This window comes from Fukomys damarensis, unplaced genomic scaffold (genome assembly GCF_012274545.1).
Source record: "Fukomys damarensis isolate Sample0158 unplaced genomic scaffold, DMR_v1.0_HiC HiC_scaffold_12, whole genome shotgun sequence".
In the NCBI taxonomy this organism is placed as follows: domain Eukaryota; kingdom Metazoa; phylum Chordata; class Mammalia; order Rodentia; family Bathyergidae; genus Fukomys; species Fukomys damarensis.
In genome coordinates this window covers 3,830,535-3,850,357 of record NW_022900924.1, presented here as the reverse complement: position 1 = coordinate 3,850,357, position 19,823 = coordinate 3,830,535, and the positions used below count along the sequence as shown (strand labels likewise).

The window sequence follows — 19,823 nt, the reverse complement described above, 5'->3', positions numbered from 1 at the left end:
GAGAAGCCATCATTAGTATGAAATAAAAGCCAAAAAGTTACTCTGGATTGCAAATCATCAGATATGCTCACCTTTCACATACGCTGACTACTTCAGAGCCGGCTCACCCTTGTACTTGACAGGATCACCCAGGTCTGTCAAGAAAACCTCCTTGGAGAACCTTCCCTCTGGAGATCTCATTTTTGGCCACCAAGCACCATCGGTGCTAAATTCTCAACAGTGTTAGAAACCAATCCCTTCTCTCCATTTCTACTGCCAGTATCTGATACAGAGTGGGTTCAAATATTCGTTTAAAAAATAACAATACTTTCAAAGATTCAGTCCGTGGGGCTGGGGATTTAGGTCAGTGGTGCCGCTGCCTGCCTCACAAGCACCAGGTCCTCAGTTTGATCACCACTTCCACCCAAAAAAGATACAGTCCATGTTTGGAAAGGGTAATAGTTCACTAGTTACTAAGGTAGGACAGGCACTACAATTTGACAGGAATACTTGCCACTGCCCTACAAATGTCAGTCCGGCCAGTTCACGATCTTCTAAGGACACAGAATACTCTCTCTGAAGAGATCTGATTACCACACAGTCCATGCTAACTCTTGCCCTTTCACTAAGTGTCTCCACAGGACATAAGAAATAAGGAAAGCTGAAAAGAGGTGGACTGCCACTCAGGTGGCTGAAGATGATCTCCAGCTTCTGTCATCTTTGGCCTTGCCCAGTCCTTTTAGAGCTCTGTATCCATCACCATATACTGAGTCTAAAGAGAACCCACACCCAGTGGGCCCTGTCTCCTTGGGCACCAATGGAGGAAGCATGACCTACTCACCACTTCATCTCCAAAGTCCCCATTAAAGCGAAGGGAGCTGGTCAGGTACTGGCTCTCCAAGCGACTCTTCAGCTCCTGGACTTGCTTCTTCAAGGTCTCCACTTCCTGCTGGTGCCCTGACTCGATCTGGCGCAGGCGCTGTTGGATCGTGTCCGTGTACACAGGCATGCCATCATCGTCCAGGTGGCTGCGGGAAGGCTGGTCGGGGCTGGTAGTTGCAGATGGTCTCCCTGAGTGGCTGTGCAGCCACTTGTGGTGCAAGTTCCTTGAGTGTAAGTGGGCAGAGCCACAGCTTGTGGCAGACAGCTGGCGGCTCAGTGAGTCCTTGCTCCTCCCAGTCTCCCCATTGGCACAGTGCCCGTTGGGTGTGGGGTGCTTCTGAAGGGTGCCAAGCACTAGGGGCTGCTCTGAGGCCTTGTTTTCAGTCTCTGGGGCACCATTGCACACAAGCCCCTCTTTACATTCAGCTACAGCCAAGGCACAAGGGGCCCGTGTTGGGCTGACAGTGAAGCCGGGGGAAGTCCTCTGTACCACAGACACCCCCTGGGGCCGCTCAGCAAGGCTCCTCTCCACAGGCCTGGGCTCCAGCACTGCGGGAAGCATGTCCTTGCCACCAAACGTGCCACTAATTACAGGGCAAGGTCTGTGATGGACTTGGGGCTCACTTTCTGACTTTACCTTGTCTTCTATTAAGATGTTCATGGGATTGTTCATGTTTGGTCCTCTGGTCTCAAATGGGACTTGGGAAGGTAGTAGAGAGCTAGACAATGAGGTACCATAGCCAACTTTAACATCCACTGGGATGCGAGGAATTATATCCTCTTGATCCTCTGTGATACTCCCTATTTGAGGCTGCTTCATAGAGGCCTCCTGGATATCCTCTTCCCTGGGGGGAGCCTGGAGTGAACTGAGAACACTGTGCCCATCCTGCTTCTCAGGAATATCCTGTGAGAACAGAGACAGGGCGCTATCTGGGGGGCTCCTCAAAATAGCATCATCCACCTCTGGTTCTTGGTAAAATACAATGGCTGAGCCCTCAGCCAAGGTCATCCTGCTCTCCTTCACTAAGGGTGCCTCCTCTTTGACCTCTGGCATCTTGACACTGCCCCTATGGGCAGGCTCCTCCACTCCACTTTCCTCTTTCGTGGCCTCTTGCAAAATGTTCTCCATCTGCCCTTCAGCCACTCCAGCTGCCACAGACAGCTCAGCACCCCCTGGAACCTTGCCAGGCTTCCCCAAGGTGTCAGCAGCAGCAGCAGGAGGCTCCTCTCCAGGTCCAGCTAGGCTGCTCAGCTCCAGTGAGCGCCGATGTTCCTGCCACTTCTCATTCAGGCTGGGGTCGCTGCTGCGCCGGCTGGCTAGAGGCACTGTGCTGTCACAGGCTGTGGTCAGATTGTCGAATGATCTAGTCTTTGGTAGCCTAAAAAAAGGGGAGGGGTTTAGGGAAAATGAGATTCTTTGGGGCAATTCAGAGGGAAGCAGAAGACAGTACGTTTTAACAAGCTGCTTATTATAGCACATAGGAAACCATGGTATCTCTGAAGGAAGGCTCAGCAGGCTAGAGCAGCTCCCCTACGAGTTCTCCTCCTATCTGCACTGCCCCCCACCCAATCCCTCATCCATACCAACATACTAACAGCAAAAGCTCTTTAAGAACGGCACAACAGCCAGGCACGGTGGCACATGCCTGTAATCCTAGCACTCGGAAGGTTAAGGCAAAACAACTGCCAAGAGTCCAAGGCCAGCCTGGACTACATAGTGAGTCCAAGGCCAGCTCAAACTCACGAAACAAATAAAGACAGGCATAACATTGAGTTACAACAACCCACCCCATACTTTTCTACTATAAATCTGTACTTTAAGCGTTAACAGTAGCTGGCTGTGTGTCTTGGTAACTGTGCCTGGGGGATACAGGAAGAAATCTTTATGTTTACTCAGTACGATGAATGGCAAGGTGTGCGCACGTGTGCAAAAGTGTCTAACCAGGATTTTTTACTCACACAATGCTTGTCTAACAGGGTTTGCATATGTTTACCTGAGCATCACAGGGGGGAAAAATACACCCACACCACTCTTGTTATGAAAATATGTATTTTATCTTAATGGAATGTGGGCATGACTCACAGTAGCTGCACCTGGGGAAAGCAAAAACCCATCTGTGCATTCACCCACTTGGCAGACGAATAGCAAGGTGTGTACAGGAGCTCCAATGCAGCAACAAGTCTTCTAACCATGAAATGCTCATTGCTACATTTCTGTGCATTTAGGATTTTTTTTTTAAGTTTTTTCTTTTCCTTTCCCCTTTCCCCTTTCCCCTTTCCCCTTTCCCCTTTCCTTTTTTTTTGTACCAGGAATCAATCTCAGAACTTTGCACTTGTGAAGCAGGCAGCAAAACCACTGAGCCAAATCCCCAGCCCTTCAATTAAGTTTTCTTTTGGTTTTTCTGGTAGAAGTAGCCCAATTCAGTACAATGGCACATGAAAAACCAGATCTGCAAGTTTTGGAGGTGGGCAAAAGTGAATCATCAGATGCTCATGCATGGATGGAGGATAATAATGACTTTGATGCTGTCCATATGAGCCAAAGTTCCCGCGACAATGAAATGAAACAAGAACAGACTGATACAGACATAGGGAATGCAGACCTCCTTGATTCAGATGACAAAGAAAACGGCAATGTGACTACATTTTAGTCTAGTCAAAATGTTGCAAAATGGTCACACAACGAAATGGAATGATCCAATGTTAGAACTAAGTCCGGGGGAAGAAAAAAAAGAACTAGGTCGGAAAACATAGTGAGGATCTTGGCAGGGGTGAAACAAACCTATTAGACCAGCACTGGAATGCATTTTGGAAACTGTAACAGGTGAAATGCTACAAGATGTTAAATACACAAGGGCTGAAATATAGTGACCCTTGAGGTATGACCAGCCTGACATATGAACAACTGGGTCATAACCAGAATTTTAGTTTTAACTCATGAGCAAAGTTTTAAGTTACAACATGAATGCCTGCTGCTTGTGCTTCCAGATGGTCTCAGACACAGATTTAACCCTTAAAGAGTTCTGGAAGGAATATTACAACATCCTTTCCTGTGTGGGGCTGAGAATTCTTAGGCCAATGTCTAAGAACAATGAACATCTGCCTACATATAGGAGACTTTGAAGACTATGTAGAGGTGCCTGAGCCTTCAATTGACCAACCTGAGTTACAACCAGCCCTCATCAATGGAGTTCTTAAGTCAAGAATGCAATATACATGTGAAATGTGTGTGCACCAACAGCCGTATTAAACAATGGTTTTTTTTTTGTTTTTTTGAGACAGGGTCTTACTATGTAGTTGAGACTGACTTGGAACTATGTAGCCCAGGCTGGTCTCGAACTCACAGCGATCCTCCTGCCTCAGCCTTCCAAGTGCTGGGATTACAAGCATGCGCCACCATGCCTAGCTAAAAAATGTATTTATTATGACACTAGCTGAAATGAAAGCATTCATAGATCTGCTGTACTTCGCAGGGACTTCCCACGACAACTGCCATGATCAGTATAAAAGGGCCAAACCTGCCTTCTTGTAAATAAAATATTACACAGGCCACTTCCAGGTAAAAGTGATGCAAGTTTACCATACAGTGTTTACCAAAAATAGGGGAGGACAGTCAACTTTTGCTGTTGGATTAGGTCAAGGTACTGTGTATAAAATCAGTATGGAAGTTCAGTGTTGATTTTTCCTTTCTTTTCTAAACTGCATTCCCATGCCCACCTAATAGCCTCTGTGTATTGGCTATTACAGTACTTTGAAAGTGAGGTTTTTCTTCAATTATGTACAACCCAAAATGTTGGTGTTTTGTATGGATCACAAGTGCAGCAATCCTTAATTTTCTGCTATTTGTCACAATTGTTAAATAACCAAGTGTGTATTGCATGAAAACATTATGACCGCTTCCTCTTAGTTTAAATAAACTCAAAGGGAACTGGATTTCTAAAGCACCTTTCTGTTTGCCTGATACCTACTTTAGCAATAATTTTTTTAGTACCCTCTGACTCAGAAAAATAAAGGTGTATTTTATCACTGTTAAAAAAAAGTTCAGTATTGGGCTGGGGATTTAGCTCAGTGGTGCCACCACCTGCCTTGCGAAGTCCTGAGTTTGATCTCCAGCACCCCCCCAAAATTCAATACTTTATACTAATATAAACTCATAAAATTAAATAATTCATCAACAGAAATATTCTAAATAATAAACATGGGTATTATACACCCATGTTTCTGTGCCTTTGTGACAAAATTGGTGTTATGCTCCCCTTAAAAAAGCAATTCTCTTGATGCTGTTATATTTCTCAGCTGTGGCAGAGTTAACACTGACTTTTTGATATTATAGTATTTTAAATTAAAAATTAATTACCTATCACTCTGAATTTAATAAGCTAATTCACAAGTGGCAAAGCCAAAATTTCTCTCATCTCACCACACTTGCCTTTCAAGCCTCCGAAGACAAATCAGAGCAAGGTGACAGGAGCAGAGAGAACAGTGGGTGAAACACAAACCAGGAGGTCACAAAGAGCCCAGCAGATGTGCTCCATCACTGAGAAAATGCTCAAGCGCATACAGTAGAACAATGTAGCAACAGGGCATAACCCACTTCCAAAAACAAGGCTCTTACTATCTTCCCTGAGAAAACATCCAAGGGCTAAGAAAGATACTGGACACTCAGGTAATACCGTGATTACCGACCATCCCTGGGCGTGTCCCCACAAAAGAACATAGCCATACATGAGCTGAGGTCTGTGGCATCACCCTGGGCTCACCTGCTCAGGGGAGGATCATCAGGGCTAGTGCCTGGGGCTGGGTATGGTGCACAACTGTCATCCACAGGAGTAGATGGGGATGGACAGGGCAGGTACACTGCACTCCACAGCATCAGGTTACGCACATGGCACACAGGGTACAGCACCTAAGGAGAGGGGGAGGGACACAGGTTTAAACATGTCCAATTAATCTTTTACAAATTTCTGGAAAGCTGGACATGGATGCACAGGGAGGTAGCATCAATGGATATGAGTCTATCTCCTGAGATCAACACAGGACTCAATATTTTATGTGGCAACATGTGGCCATGAAAATCTAAGATTTTTAAGATCCATTTCTCAATTATCTCAGGTCACCTTTACTGAATGACTGACTTTCATCATCTTGATGTGCTGCTTTTACTACATAAGAAAGTGAGTTATTCTGTTAGGTGTGAGTGTCTGCTCCCCTTGTATAAAAGCTGGGCTTCAGTGGAAACTGTCAGATCTGTTTTATAGGATCATTTAAATTAATCACATAAAAAGGAGAGAATTTTCCACCTGTATTATTACTTTGCCAGCAGGCACAGTGGAAGAGAATCTGTTAGCTTAAATCTTTTCTTAAATGCAATGAGAAACATTTTAATAGCACAGCAAAGCAACTAACTGCTGATTAGCCTGCTTTGACTTCTGATAGGTTTAAAATGCATTCTGACAAAGGGAACACTGACACACAGATGTACGTGTTTCCTTTTCTCTGCTTAACAGAAGGTATTCCTTTGGAGAACAAAGTCTTAAAGAGCCTACCAGCTCTCCATGAGAGCAGAAAATCACATAGACACTGAGGCCAACATCAGGCCAAGTTTGGCTCTGAGGGTGTGGAGCCCACTCCTCTGAACTATCACAAGCACTCAGGAAACGTAAATACCTCTCCCACCAGTTAGATCATGCTAGGTATACATAAAGCTCTGGAGGAGATGCCAGAAAAGATTTGTGTCTAGGATGGCAAAGTAAAGATGTGCATTACACTAAACCTCTGTGAGTACAGTCAGAAGCAGGTCAGAGGAAACAGGCCTTTCTAGAAATGACGGGAAAGAATGGAACCCAGCCCACCCAGAGACTTGAGAGATGCCGTCACAAAAAGAAACTCAAGCAGGTTCCCATGTCCCACCCTCAAATTCATTCTGCTGATCAGAAGAAAGGCTAAAAGATACATACGGCTTCTGACTGAGAGGAATATAGTAGGTTTTTGAAAGCCTTGTTGCCTGCCCGAAGGAGCGACCACACAGAACATGTCCGTTCCTGAGTATGCTTTTCTCCTCTCTCCTTGGCGTTGTTGCACAGGAATGTTCCAAAGAGGCAGGAATAGGTATGCTGCACCAGTTTCACCTAGGGAAGTCCAATGAGGCAAAATCATATAGCAGGACACACATTCTCTGGGAGAAGCCCGCCCAGCTAAGCAATTCTACCCTGACATCCCTGAAAGAACTTCAGCTCACTCTGCCAGGACTGGGGAGCAAAAGAGGCTACACAACAGCCTCATACAGGGTCTGATCTTGTCATCAGCACTCATCAGTCAAAGACAGACTGGTCCACCCCATTCCTCTCTGCTTCCCTGCTAAACAGTCTGAGCTTCTAAGCTAACAGCTATCCTCAGTAGTGACAGAACATATAAACTGGATACAGGAGCAGGTCACTGTACAGCTCAAGCCTGAGCTGAAAGCACACTTAAATAACTATTTATTCTTTCAACAAGTCATTATTGAGCATTTCACAAGCCCCAGGCATGACTGTATGTCCTGGATATGCAGCAATAATCGGCCAGCTTTTTTCTGTCCTGATGGAACTTGCTCTAGCTGTGAGGGAGAAGTGACAAGTCCTACGGAAAAAAGGCTGGGTAAGAGGGACAGGGCAGGTTCTAGGCAGTAGGAAGGCCTTGATGGCTAGACCTGATGGAAGTGAGAGAGCAGGTCACGTGGGGATCTGAGGAGAAATATTCTAGGCAAAGGGACTGCAAGCACAATGGCTCTGAGATGAGTGCATGTTTATGATTTCTGAAGAACCATGAAAAGACCAGTGTAACTAAAAGAGACTGCAAAAACAGAGAGCATGTTGGTAGTGTTCAACTCTACCCTGGGCCAAAAGCACACTCCTAGGGAAATTGACAAGGAAGGACGAGGAAGTAGCCCTATAGGACATTTAAGGAATTTGGGTTTTTTTCTATGTAAAAAGTAGTCACTGGAAGTTTCTGAGCAGGGGAATGACACAGCCTATTTCATGTTTTTCTAAGATCCCTCTTTTGTGCTAAGTTGATCCTCTAGAATTAGGGCAGGAGATAATGGCAGTATGGACTGTGGGGCACTGTAAAGGAAGCAATAAATAATCAAGTTTTAGATACATCGTGAAAGCAGAGCTACAGAATATAACAAAGTGAATATGGAGAATCAAACAGTTGAAGATGACATAAAAGTGTTTTTGTTTGTTTTTTTGTACCAGGGATCGAACTTGGGCTTTTGCGCTTGGCAAGGAAGGTGGCAGAACCACTGAGCCAAACACCTGGCCCTACATAAAAGTTTTGATCTAAATGAATGGAAGGCTGGCACTGCCATATCGTGACATGGAAGACTCCCTTGAATACCAGGTTCCTAGAGTGGGGAAATGTAGAATTCAAGGATTAAGCTTTAAATGTACTGTGTTTGAAATGCCACTAATGCCACTAAGGCACCCAAGAAGAGTTGGGTGTGCAGCTCACTAGTTGAGTGCTTGCCTGCCAGGTACAAGTTCCTGGGTTTAATCCCAGCACAACAGGCAGGTAGACAGGTAGACAGATATAGATAAAAAGATATCAAATAGAACTATCATGTAGTCACAGTTGGATAATGTGAGGCTGGACTTAAGTGGAAAGATTTAAGCTAAAGGTAGACACATATCAGATTCTTCAGATTTTTTTTGGTACCAGGGATTGAACTGGGAACCTTGCACTTGCAAAGCAGGTGGCAGCACCAGAGCTAAATCCCAGCCCAGATTCTTCAGAATACTGATGGCAGTTAACGTCACTAGCCCTGGAGAGATCTTTAGAGAAGGGGTTTGATGGAGAAGTTGTCTGGAAGCTGAATCCTGGGGCATTCCAATATTCAGAACTGAGCCGGGTGTGGTGGCACGCGCCTGTAATCCCAGCACTCGGGAGGCTGAGGCAGGAGGATCACTTGAGTTTGAGACCAGCCTGGGATACACAGTGAGTTCCAGATCAGTCTCAACTATATAGTGAGAAGTTGTCTCAAAACAAAACAAAAAACCAATATTCAGAACTGAAGAAATCAAGAGGAATTAGCAAAGGAGACAAAGAATTTGCCGAGGAGCCAAGAGAAGAACTAAGAATGCTAAATGCTAGAAATCAGCTGAAGAAAGCATTTCAAGAAAGGAGTTGAACTGTCAATAGCAATGACAGATTAAAGAGATGCAAACTGAACACTGATCGCTGGATTAGCAACACGAAAGTTGCTGCTCACTTTTAACAAAAGCAAGTTTGCAAAATGGCATGGTGAATGTCTGACTTAAGTGGGTTTAAGAGAAAAAGAGAGGAATTTGAATATCAGTATAGAAGACTCAAAGAGCTCTGATATAAAGGAAATCAGAGAAATGGAATGACAGGTAGAATGCAGGTCAAAGAAAGAGACAAAGTGGGACACTAGGCCATGTTTATATGCTGATCACTGTGACCTTGTAGGGAAACATGCCGACACAGAAAGCAGAAAGGAGAAACGCTTGGATGGAGGCAGCAGAGCGGATAAGAAAAGGACAAAGACTGTGCATCTTCTATCGAATGAAAGGGGGCAGAATGTGGGAAAGATACAGGAAATTTGGTAAATGGACTGGGAGGGAGGATAGGACATTCTGATTGCTTCTATTTCTAACTACTTTTTAAGGTTTCTATCATCCTTTTTAAGTTTAAAACAACTCAAGATCTACACAAGGCAAACCTAGTACACCTGTATTCAATGAACAACTGCCTACTTACTACTACTGTTTTAGATAAAAATGGGAGAAAACAATCACTCCTCTATTAAATTCTAAAAAGCCTGCAGTTTCGTGTGAAAATTAGCCCACAAACATTTGTACTGACATCCTCTCAAAACTAGATGGTTCCCAAAATGTAGAATTCACAAGCTCAAACTCACAAGGAATGCTTCATTGAACTCAAAAGAGCAAGGAAATTGCCTCTGAAGCTGATGAACGCAGTCAAGCCACTGCAGAAACACTGGGCAACGCTCATTTAGATCGTCCGAGTTCTCCCCATGACCACACCGGTCAGCAAACTTATGACCAAAATCCAGCCACTCCATCTCCACAAGGACCTGGAAACCCTGTAGGGAAGCACCCAGGAGAGACCATTTGTGCTGGACTATCCAAAACTTTGACAGTCCCGAGCCTCGTGTCACCTAGAGCAACCCCTTTCTGAGCTTCCCAGTAAGTGCTTCTTGCCCTTCCCCACAGATGAAAGTTCTCTCCGTGCTGAGACACTTAGTGAAATTGCCCAATCCGTGAACTCTATCCTATATTCACGGAAGCATACTGTGTACCCAGCTAAATCTTTCTTGAGTGTGTGTTTATATTTTTTGCCTCTTTCATCCACATAAAAGCTACGTGTATCCCCATCCCTTTATTTTGCAATGTTTTAGCTTTGGTATTGCATTTACAAAGTCATGTTTGTAAAATCCTTTCCACCCCAGATTTTACAAATGTTCATATATATTTTAAGTATGTTATGGTTCATTCTCATATATTTAAATCCTTAACCCAGCTCAATGGGTAATATCTGCAGAGTAGGGCTCCTTCTCCATAGAACACTCTGGTAATATCTAGACCCGTTACCCTAAGAACGCCAAATTCATTTATAGAAGTCCCACTTTCCTGGGGTAGCCAAGTAGATAGGCTACAAGGGAAAATGTCTACTTTCAATGCCTTGTTACCTACAACCTGTACCATTTTAAGAGGCTTACAGGAACTGAGGTGAGTACCACTATGATACAGCTTGAGGTAAAGGAAGAATGATTAGGAACACAGATTTTATCTTCTTTAGACCCAATCATCATGTCCAAAATTGACCATAAAATCCTCAGAGAAGTTTCTTCCACTCGTCCTGCAGTACCAACTCCCATTCTGTAGATGCACTCACCTCTATGGTTCGGTAATAAGGGTCTAGTAGGAGCTTAGACAATGCCACGATCTGGGGGGTTCGGTCCCAGCCATCTGAACAATGCACTAACACTGGCCGCTGATCACGATTCACAGCATGCACCACCAGAAGTGCTGATTTCAGAAGCACAGAGAGATGATGGAGCCATTTTGTACTTTCAAGAGCTGAAAGCCAACTATAAAAAACAAATAAATAAGTAAATCCTGGGTTTTTAAAATGATTTATTGCATTTTATTCAACAGCTGTCAAATTAAAAAGTAATTCCCTCAAATTTTCCTCTCCAAATATAGTGCTACCAAAAGAACAGAAAATCTCCATTTACAAAGCTGGGCATGGTGGCGCACTCCTGTAATCCCAGCACCTGGGAGGCTGAAGCAGGAGGATCACTTCAAGTCTGAGGCCAGCCTGGGCTACACAGTAAGTTCAAGGCCAGCTTGAACTACATAGCAACACTCTGTCTTATAAAAAAAAAAAAAAAAAATTTAAAAAGTAACAATTAATGTGACCACTTTTGGTTCTAACATCTTAATGGATAATTTCCCAGGGAGGATTAATATTTAATATTTTTCAGTCCATGGTAGGCAGGTATACACAGTACAAGAAAAGTAGCCTTTTCTGGAATCTTCTGAGAGCCACATCTGAGATATAAAACAGAAGATGGGGGGATCGAACTCAAGACCTTGAGCTTATTAGGCAGGCAGTAGCCCCACTGAGCTAATTCCCCGGCTCTAAAAAAGAAGATATTTAACAACCAGCAATAAGTTCTCAAAAAAAAAAAAAAAGGTTAGGAAAACTTTAATAAGCTGGACGTCACATGCAACAATGGCAGAAACATCACCATTACCCATACCCTAACACCTACCACTGTTCAAAGGTCTTGAAGATGTATTGACTAAAACCGGATGGGTCCAATGAGAAGAAATGGGACTCATGTAAATTAGTACAGTGATGGGCACAAAGTAATGTAGCAGAACCCAGACTGGATTGAGCAAGGATCTAGGGGAATTTTTTTCAAAGGCCTTTCTGAACATCAGATAATAAGAACTGCTGTTTGGAAATAATCACAAGCAGACACACTGGGTTTCTTTTCAACTGTGTTGTTATTTTGCTTCTTGTACTTCTCCTTGCCCTTATTTCCCAAAAATGAGTTGTGATTTTTTTTTTTCCCAAATCCAGTCAGGTGTGTAGTTAAGACCACAAATCTAGCCCTTCAAACACTGATTTAGAAGAAGGAATTAATACTTCTCTCAGGGTTTCCGAGGCTTTGCCAAGACTACTGGACAAAGCGATAAATCTATTAAACCTTGAGGGAATGACTGTGAATTTTTGAAAGAGTCTAAGGGGGATGTCTTCCCAGTCAGGCAAGCAGGCAAGAGAACATGGTGCATAATCACTGGTTTCATACAGATTAGTCTGGTACACTAACCAGCCTGTCTTCTCAAGAGGCCTGACACTACGTCTCTGCTCTCCACACCCCTGAACAAGAAGTCCCACTGTTTAGTGAATTTGAAATCTGTGTAAAAGACTCTCTATCTCTTAGTAGGTACCCAAGAAATGTTTTCCTGATGGGTCAATAGTTTATTCTCATCCCTCACAGTTTTGAAAGAAACCAAAAGACAAGGCTTAAGAGCAAAACTTATCTCCCCTGACCCTCCTCCAAACAGAATGGGGAAATAATGAACAAGAGAACCAATGCATGGTTCTCTTGAACTTGACTGAAATACCAGTTGGTGTCATCCATGACTAAGAGAGAAATATGCCAGCTGAAGAGATGCTGGGAGCTACATCCTTATGTTACTTTTAAACTAGAGCAGAAGCACATTATCCCTTCTAGCCCTCTACAGCCCAAAATAGATATGAAGGGGAGTACTTGTACTTCCTGCATTTGCAGCCATCCCCACCACTGCTACAGCTTCTTTTTATCCACAAGGTAGACTTTCATATTGCATTATGATCTGCTGCGAATACAAAGCATAACCTTCTTCTTTAACAAAGCCCCCCAGACATTCATTTGGGCCAGGTGAGGGCTAATTTACATACTTTTTGACTCTTGAGTTTAAAAAATAGCTTTTGCCGGGCGTGGTGGTGCACACCTGTAATCCCAGCACTTGGGAGGCTGAGGCAGGAGGATCACTGCGAGTTCAAGACCAGCCTGGGCTACACAGTGAGTTCCAGAGCAGTCTGAACTACATAGTGAGACCCTATCTCAAAAGAATAAACAAACAAACAAACAAACAAACAAATAGCTTTTATTTTTAAATAAATAGATTTTATTTACTGAACTCGGGTCCTTGAGCTTGCAAGGCAGGTGGCAGTGCCAGAACTAAATTCCGAGCCTTTATTTATTTGTTTGTTTGTTTGTTTATTTGAGACAGGGTCTCACTGCGCAGTTCAGGCTGGCCTCAAACTCACAGTAATCCTGCCTCGGCCTCCCAAATGCTAGGACTACAGGTAGATGCTACCACATCCAGCAAAAAACAGCTTTTAGACAAATTTTAGTAAACAGAAGATAATAAGAGATGTAGTGTTGATCCTTTTTATTTTACAAACAGAAAAACTGGGACCCACAGTAATTAAGCCACTTGACCAAGGTCACACAGGTTTTTAGCAGGTTTACTGGGTCCTAAACCAGCCTCTTTCTATGCTCCACCTTAAGAAAGAGGGTGCTGCTCACTGGGCCCTGGAATTGCATATTACATGCAAACAGCTAATCCCAAAGGAAAGTAGTAAACTCATTTCTTGGTCAGGCTCTCTCTCAAAGGATACTGCTTCACCCTCAGGGCTGATTGCAACTGTAATGAATTTTATCATTTGCAGCAAAGAGTCAGTACAAATGGATCAGGCAAACCTTGATAATAAACCCAATAAAGAAATGCAGCAAAACTTGAAATGGCTGTGATTATCTGCTGTACCGCACCCAAGAAAATAACTACAAGCTTCAGTACAAACACAAGAAAAAATAAAAGTCTTGTCTTCTCTGGCACTATCTCAGATTTCCCAAAATAGTAAAACAGGGGCTTTTAAATGTTTATCTGTCTATATCTGCTTTACAGAGCAATTCTCCTAACTTATCTTGTATTGCAACAGTATCCTTGAAGGGGGTATTACTTCACTTCCCTTATTAAATGCCAACCATTCATTTTTAATAATCAATAAAAATTATGATAATGTTCTTGGTAAATAAGAGACTGAGAAATTGGAATTAGATGTAAAAAAAACTAATGACAACTTTTAACCCTTTTAAAATAGGAGTAAATTGTGAATTCATGGTAAAACACCTCAGTGTTCATAGTAGGCAAATGTAGAAGCCAAAGAATTAAATTTCTTTGGGTTGAAAACAACGTGGTAGAAAATGAAGAAGTCTCAAGAAAAAACAAGAAAACAGTGCTTCTGTTTTCAAAAGTGATAAGATTTGTTCTGCACTGCACATTTTAAAACATTTCAGAGGACTGGATTGTTCTCCTGGCTCTGGATCCAGAAAGATGATCTGCAGAAACTGCAAGTATAACTGAAGGTCATCCCAAAACAGAAGATACCTCCAAACTCATTTAAAAAAAAAAAGAGCAATGTAAAATTAAAGCCAAGGCCAAGGTCTTACTTTCCCGGATCTGGCATCTGTGTACACAGCAACCGCAGAGACTGAAAACTCCTCCGAATAGAATGAATGTTTGCCATTCCCATAAACACAACTTCACAGTTTGGGTAATACTCTGGAGAAAATAACAATAAAGAGAACACAAATATGTTGAATTTAAAGCCCACACAGACAAATTTAAAAGAAGCAAAATGGCTATAAAGCAAACCTATTGCAGTTGCTGACTAATGAAACTGCAATGTTGTGATGGTTGACTATTATCCCAGTGCTTTATTCTAAGAGGAAAACAGTCCTTGAATTTTAGCCATCTTGGGGTGAAAAGGAAGGTTAGATCTATAAAGGTAAACACACAAAATAAAAGCTGTCATTTTTAAAAAGAAAAAGGGCCGGGGATTTAGCTCAGTGGTGCCACTGCCTGCCTCGCAAACACAAGGTCCTGAGTTTGATCTCCAGTACCAAAAAAATAAAATAAAAATAAATAAATAAAATAAAAAGGCCTGTAAACTTCCATTTGACTACAGGTTTACTTCCTGGGCCTCATCCAACTTGTGATTCTGGAACTGCTTTGAAAAGAATTTGGCAGAACAATGTCTTCAGGCATTCAAATTTCACCTTGGTACAGCTGCTTTCAATTTCTAGCTTAGATTAAATTTGAAGAAAGACATATGTGCCTCTATCTGCACTATCAGCACACCACTGTCACAGAGGGAGTCTGGTCTTGGGAAAGCCAGTACACAGGGGCATTACAGGTTAGGACTGGGGCATCTTATTGGAATTCTGTATTTACTGCTTTGATTATCATCACACCAGGTTTTCTAAGAAGCCCTGCTAGGAGGCCAGAGATGAACATACCCACTGTCAAAGGCAACAAAAACCTTTCAGAAGACTGAGAAATTGAGCCACTAAAGCAGCATCATGGAAGAAGATTTGCATTCCTTATCACCTAAAGGCTGGCAGAAGGAAGAAGGATTTGGCTTCACTGTACCACCTCCTCCATTTCTGACTGAAAAAGAACACACACTATTAAGAATCCTGGCTCTCTTAAGACGGTGAAGAATATGGTTTGTCATTCATTTCAAATTGAGGGTAAGTCCAGGTTGAGAATGGGATGGACTCACAAGGAGGGTATTGGAGGGTAAAGCACCAAACATCTCACCTGGGCATTCACAGCCGCCTCCTTTGGCTCTGTTTGCTACAGCCGCTGCATAGGAGCGTGCATCCAAGATCAAAAGTTTCTGTGGTTGAGTAGCTAAGCTCTCTGCTCCTGAAGCATTCGACAGAGAAGAATCTAGGGATATCAGGAAAGGGATAAAAACTAAATGAGCCTGTCCCCCGAGAACTGTGAAAATTAGAACCAGAAGGTCATTACAGTGTTGTCACCCCCACCCCACCCCCACCCCGCTGCAAAAACACTCAAGTAAAAATCCCTAGCCAAGGGCAGAGAATTTAGCTCAGTGGTGCCACCACCTGCCTCACAAGCACAAGGACCCGAGTTCAATCCCTGGTACCACAAAAAAAAAAAAAAAAAATCCTTAACCAGATCATTAATATGCAGGGCTTCTATTTTCTTCTCTGCCTTATTAAAAGCTTCTGAGAATGTCTTTTCCAAAACCAACTCCTGCATGTCATTTCTCTGCTTGTAGTCCTTTCACCAAGCCTGATATCTCCTTCCATGCACTGCAGACAATTCAAGTCCCCACCAAATATGTACTCTATTATTGTCACATTGGTGAAGAAGAAAAATACTCTAAGCTCTTAAATCAAGTTTGAAAACAAAGGGCCTTCTAGTTCTTTGCCAAGAGCCATGACTTCTCAAACCCATCAAATTCTCTCTCTTCTATAAAATGACTTACGTTTTCTAAGGAAAAGGCCATTTCAAGAAAAAGTCCTCAGATGCTATAATGACTAATGCCACGGATCCAGGGAGCACCTTACCAAACTCCACATCAGAGAGGTCTCCACTGGGAAAGTCTCGAGAACTGTTTCTAGCTGACAGTTTGCTGCCACTAGATCGGGAGTCAGAAGCACATGCTTTGGCTACTGACTGTACCAGGTGCTCATCATCTGCATTTCGCCAGCCCCACCAGCTGACCTCTGGCTGTCCACAGCGGGCAATAACAGCTCCATTGTTCTGGTGTCTGGAACAAGAGACAACAACTGCATCACTCAAGGGGCTCTAATTCAGATGTTCTATACTCATACAAAAAAGTAGTAGATTTTAAAGCACCTTAATGAACAGCCTGGCTCCAAAATATTTTTAGCGTCAAGTCCTCTCTCTGCATTAAAGGCGGCAATAATCTTATATACCAACAGTAGCAACAAATGCTATATGCATCTTCCTCAATTATCCTACCATCAGAGAGGCCTCCGTAATGTTACCAGCAAGATGATAAATGCATACTCTTAGACAAAACAAGTTAATATTTATATTTTAACTATTTGAATAACGTGGAGATTAAGATAAAAAACCAACAAATACCACACTAATTTCATTACCCAATAATGAAGGATTAATTCCCTTTTCTGGCACAGAACCTAAATAATGTGGCACAAAAGATACAGAAAAATGTATCATCTCACTGACTTATGATTCCAACAATGGTATACTCTTGCCTGGCTTGAGGATTCTTTTTACACAGATCCCACTGCTGGGATGGAAACATTTCCTGGCCCACGGTAGATTGCTTTACAAAATCTCCTGAGATTTCATGAGTCACAAACTGCTATTATACGCAGATAGTTCAAAGAGCTGCAACTATCTTTCCTCAGGCTCTTGAAAGGAAAAAAACAGCAATCTTAGCCACCATTCTGAGAGACTCTTTTTCAAGAGCAGAAATCATACTTGTAGTCTACCTTCAAGGTGTTATTAAAACCCCAAGTGTTTCCTAATTAGGTGATTATAAGCAATTTCAAAATTAGAAAAATTATTTAGCAAAAGGAATGAAGTTCTGATACATGCCACAACACTGATGAATGCTGAACATGTTACACTAAACAGATCAGTCACAAAAGGCCACGTATTGTATGGTTTCATTTACGTGAACAGTTCAGAATAGGCAAATCTACAGAGACAGAAAGTAGACTGGTATAAAATCCCAATGATGAATGTAACTATTGTATACCTAAAATGTACCAATTAAAAAAAAAAAAAAGAAAAAGTAGATTACAGGTTACTGGTTACCTGGGGCTAGGAAGACTGGTAAGAAGTTGTGAGGAGGGACTGCTACTGGATATGGGATTTCTTTTTTAGATAATGAAAATGTACTAAAATTGATTATAGTGATGGCTGCACAACTCTGAATACAGTACACTAAAAAGCCCTGAACTATATACTTAAAAGGGGTAAATTATACATGGCATATCTCAATAAGGCTTTTTTAAAGCTATAAAAGTAATAAGTTCACTACAAACATTATAAAAACATGGGTAAATGTCCCTCAACTCCGTATGTCCGAAGAAAATGTTTGTGTTCCTTTCCTTTAAAATTGTTTTAAAATACACCAATGAACAAAGATTATAGTTTAAATAAAAAATACTACTGAATCTATGTCTTCTTCATGGAACAATGTGAGAGACTTGTATGTATGTATGTATGTACTGATACCAGGGATCGAACTCAGGCCCCTGTGCTTTTGAGGCAGGTGGCAGAACCACCGAGCTGCATCCCTAGCCCAAGACATGTTTTTAATCCTAAAGTTCAGAAGCAATAAATTAAATATGGCAATAATCAAATCCCACTGGACAATCTGTCTGTAATTCTTAAATCCTCCCTCACTTGGAGAGACAAGTAGCTCTATGTACTTATATACTGCCAACAGGTTCAAGTGGCTCACAAGCTGCATGAGGACAATATGGACATAAAATCTCACTGATTCTTAATATGCCTACTTGCAAGTAACAGGTACTATGTAACCACTGTGCTGAATGAAACACTGCAAGTCTTCCCAGAAAAAGCAGGCGGGTCTTTTCTCAATCATCTTCTTCCCCCTGTAGAGCTTCCCAGCACTGCTTAACAAGAACAGTAGATGGCACTCTTTAGCTTGGGTCTTGGGTTTTAAAGACCAACTTGCCTTTGTAATGTAATACTTAGGTTTCAATTGAACTCCTCTAAATTAAACTTCATGAAACATAAGCACTAGTCAAAATCACTAAACAGCATTTCTATCATTTTAACAGGAGAATTAGTAAGTAAAAAACTTAAGATCTTTGCCCAAAGGATAAGCTCACTTACTAAGACAAAGAATGCTTTTAATAACCCCTACCTTAGAAAGTAGGCGCACTCCTTGTGTGACTAGGAATTTCTAACAATCACCATATAAGCAAAGGGGGTTGCTGCAAAGTGCACTACAGATGGGTGCCATTCTCACCATCTTGCCATGTTAGAGAAATCTGTTCTCAATTATAAATCCAATTAAATGTTCTCTCATCACAGTGGGAGAAAGCCCTGCTCAGGCGCTGGTTCAGCATGGTGCTGTCAAATAACCGCTACTAGCAACCTCAGGAATCATTAATGCAGTGTAGTCAACTAAACTCAGTAAATTAATGTCAGCTTCAGAGGTATCTGCCACCTAGGCTGGCAAAGCAGAGAGTGAGGTGTTCAAAACATTCTTCAACATACCCCTCACAAGACTCATAAATACACAGCAACCCAGGCTGTAGCTCAGAAATAAAGACACTTGTTCTGAATCAGAGAGCAGTTCCAGGAAGCCTATTCTATGTAAGTACATGAACTATAACAAGAATCTTCATTTTCTGGAAAAATTTGTAAATAAAAATGCTTTATGTATATGCTCTAGAATCTCTACAAGAAGAAAAACGCTTAGGGCTAATGCTCTCTAAAATAAATTTAAGGGAAAGAAAGGACATTTCATGTGTTTCAACTAGCACACTTAGGCTTTTCTGCCAAAAAGGAGAATTTGCCAAAAGCCTCTTACTTGGAAAATGAGAGAATCTCTCCACACAGTCCTGCCCGTATGCTCAAAGCCTTCAAGAACAACAAATACCAGGCTGCTGAGCTAACACAGCTGTGGGCCAGAATAGCAGCTGGCCACCTTTCTGATTCTACTGGGGCTAATCATTGATAAGACTCATAAATCTCATTAGCTTTCACTGCTAATTCCTGTGTCATCCTTACCACTTGAGTGACAGGTAAATTTGGTGACCTACTTTACTAGGAGTGTCTGAAAATAAGAGTGATGAAAACTGAAACTGAAAACTTAATGGGTTCCACTGGACCAGAGCAAATTTCTTCACATGTCTTGTGACTCAAAGTGGGAATCAGAATTTGCCTTCAGTTGACTAAATGAAGAAACTAGTTCTCTAATCCCTTCCGACAAACGCAATATTTCAGGGAACTGCATCCTGACATCAAAGAATTCTAACCAAGTCATTGTTTTCAGCCAATTCAAAGAGAATCTAGAAAGTCTGCACA

General features: G+C 42.2%; 1 protein-coding gene across 5 annotated transcripts in view; it reads right to left on the bottom strand.

Annotated features, from left to right (window-relative positions):
• Mtmr3 (myotubularin related protein 3) overlaps nucleotides 1-19,823 on the bottom strand; it is a 75,499-nt gene that overhangs the window by 8,695 nt on the left and 46,981 nt on the right. For all 5 annotated transcript variants that reach the window (XR_004516753.1, XM_010603755.3, XM_010603758.2 and 2 more), the window contains exons 9-16: nucleotides 16,328-16,530; nucleotides 15,549-15,680; nucleotides 14,396-14,507; nucleotides 10,777-10,972; nucleotides 9,779-9,964; nucleotides 6,819-6,989; nucleotides 5,622-5,767; nucleotides 821-2,240 (exon numbers count right to left, since the gene is read on the bottom strand). Coding sequence is in view for 4 of the 5 variants with exons in the window: in XM_010603755.3 (XP_010602057.1) it covers nucleotides 821-2,240; nucleotides 5,622-5,767; nucleotides 6,819-6,989; nucleotides 9,779-9,964; nucleotides 10,777-10,972; nucleotides 14,396-14,507; nucleotides 15,549-15,680; nucleotides 16,328-16,530 (2,566 nt within the window). In the remaining variant the exon portion in view is untranslated. The remainder of the gene's footprint in view (nucleotides 1-820; nucleotides 2,241-5,621; nucleotides 5,768-6,818; nucleotides 6,990-9,778; nucleotides 9,965-10,776; nucleotides 10,973-14,395; nucleotides 14,508-15,548; nucleotides 15,681-16,327; nucleotides 16,531-19,823) is intronic.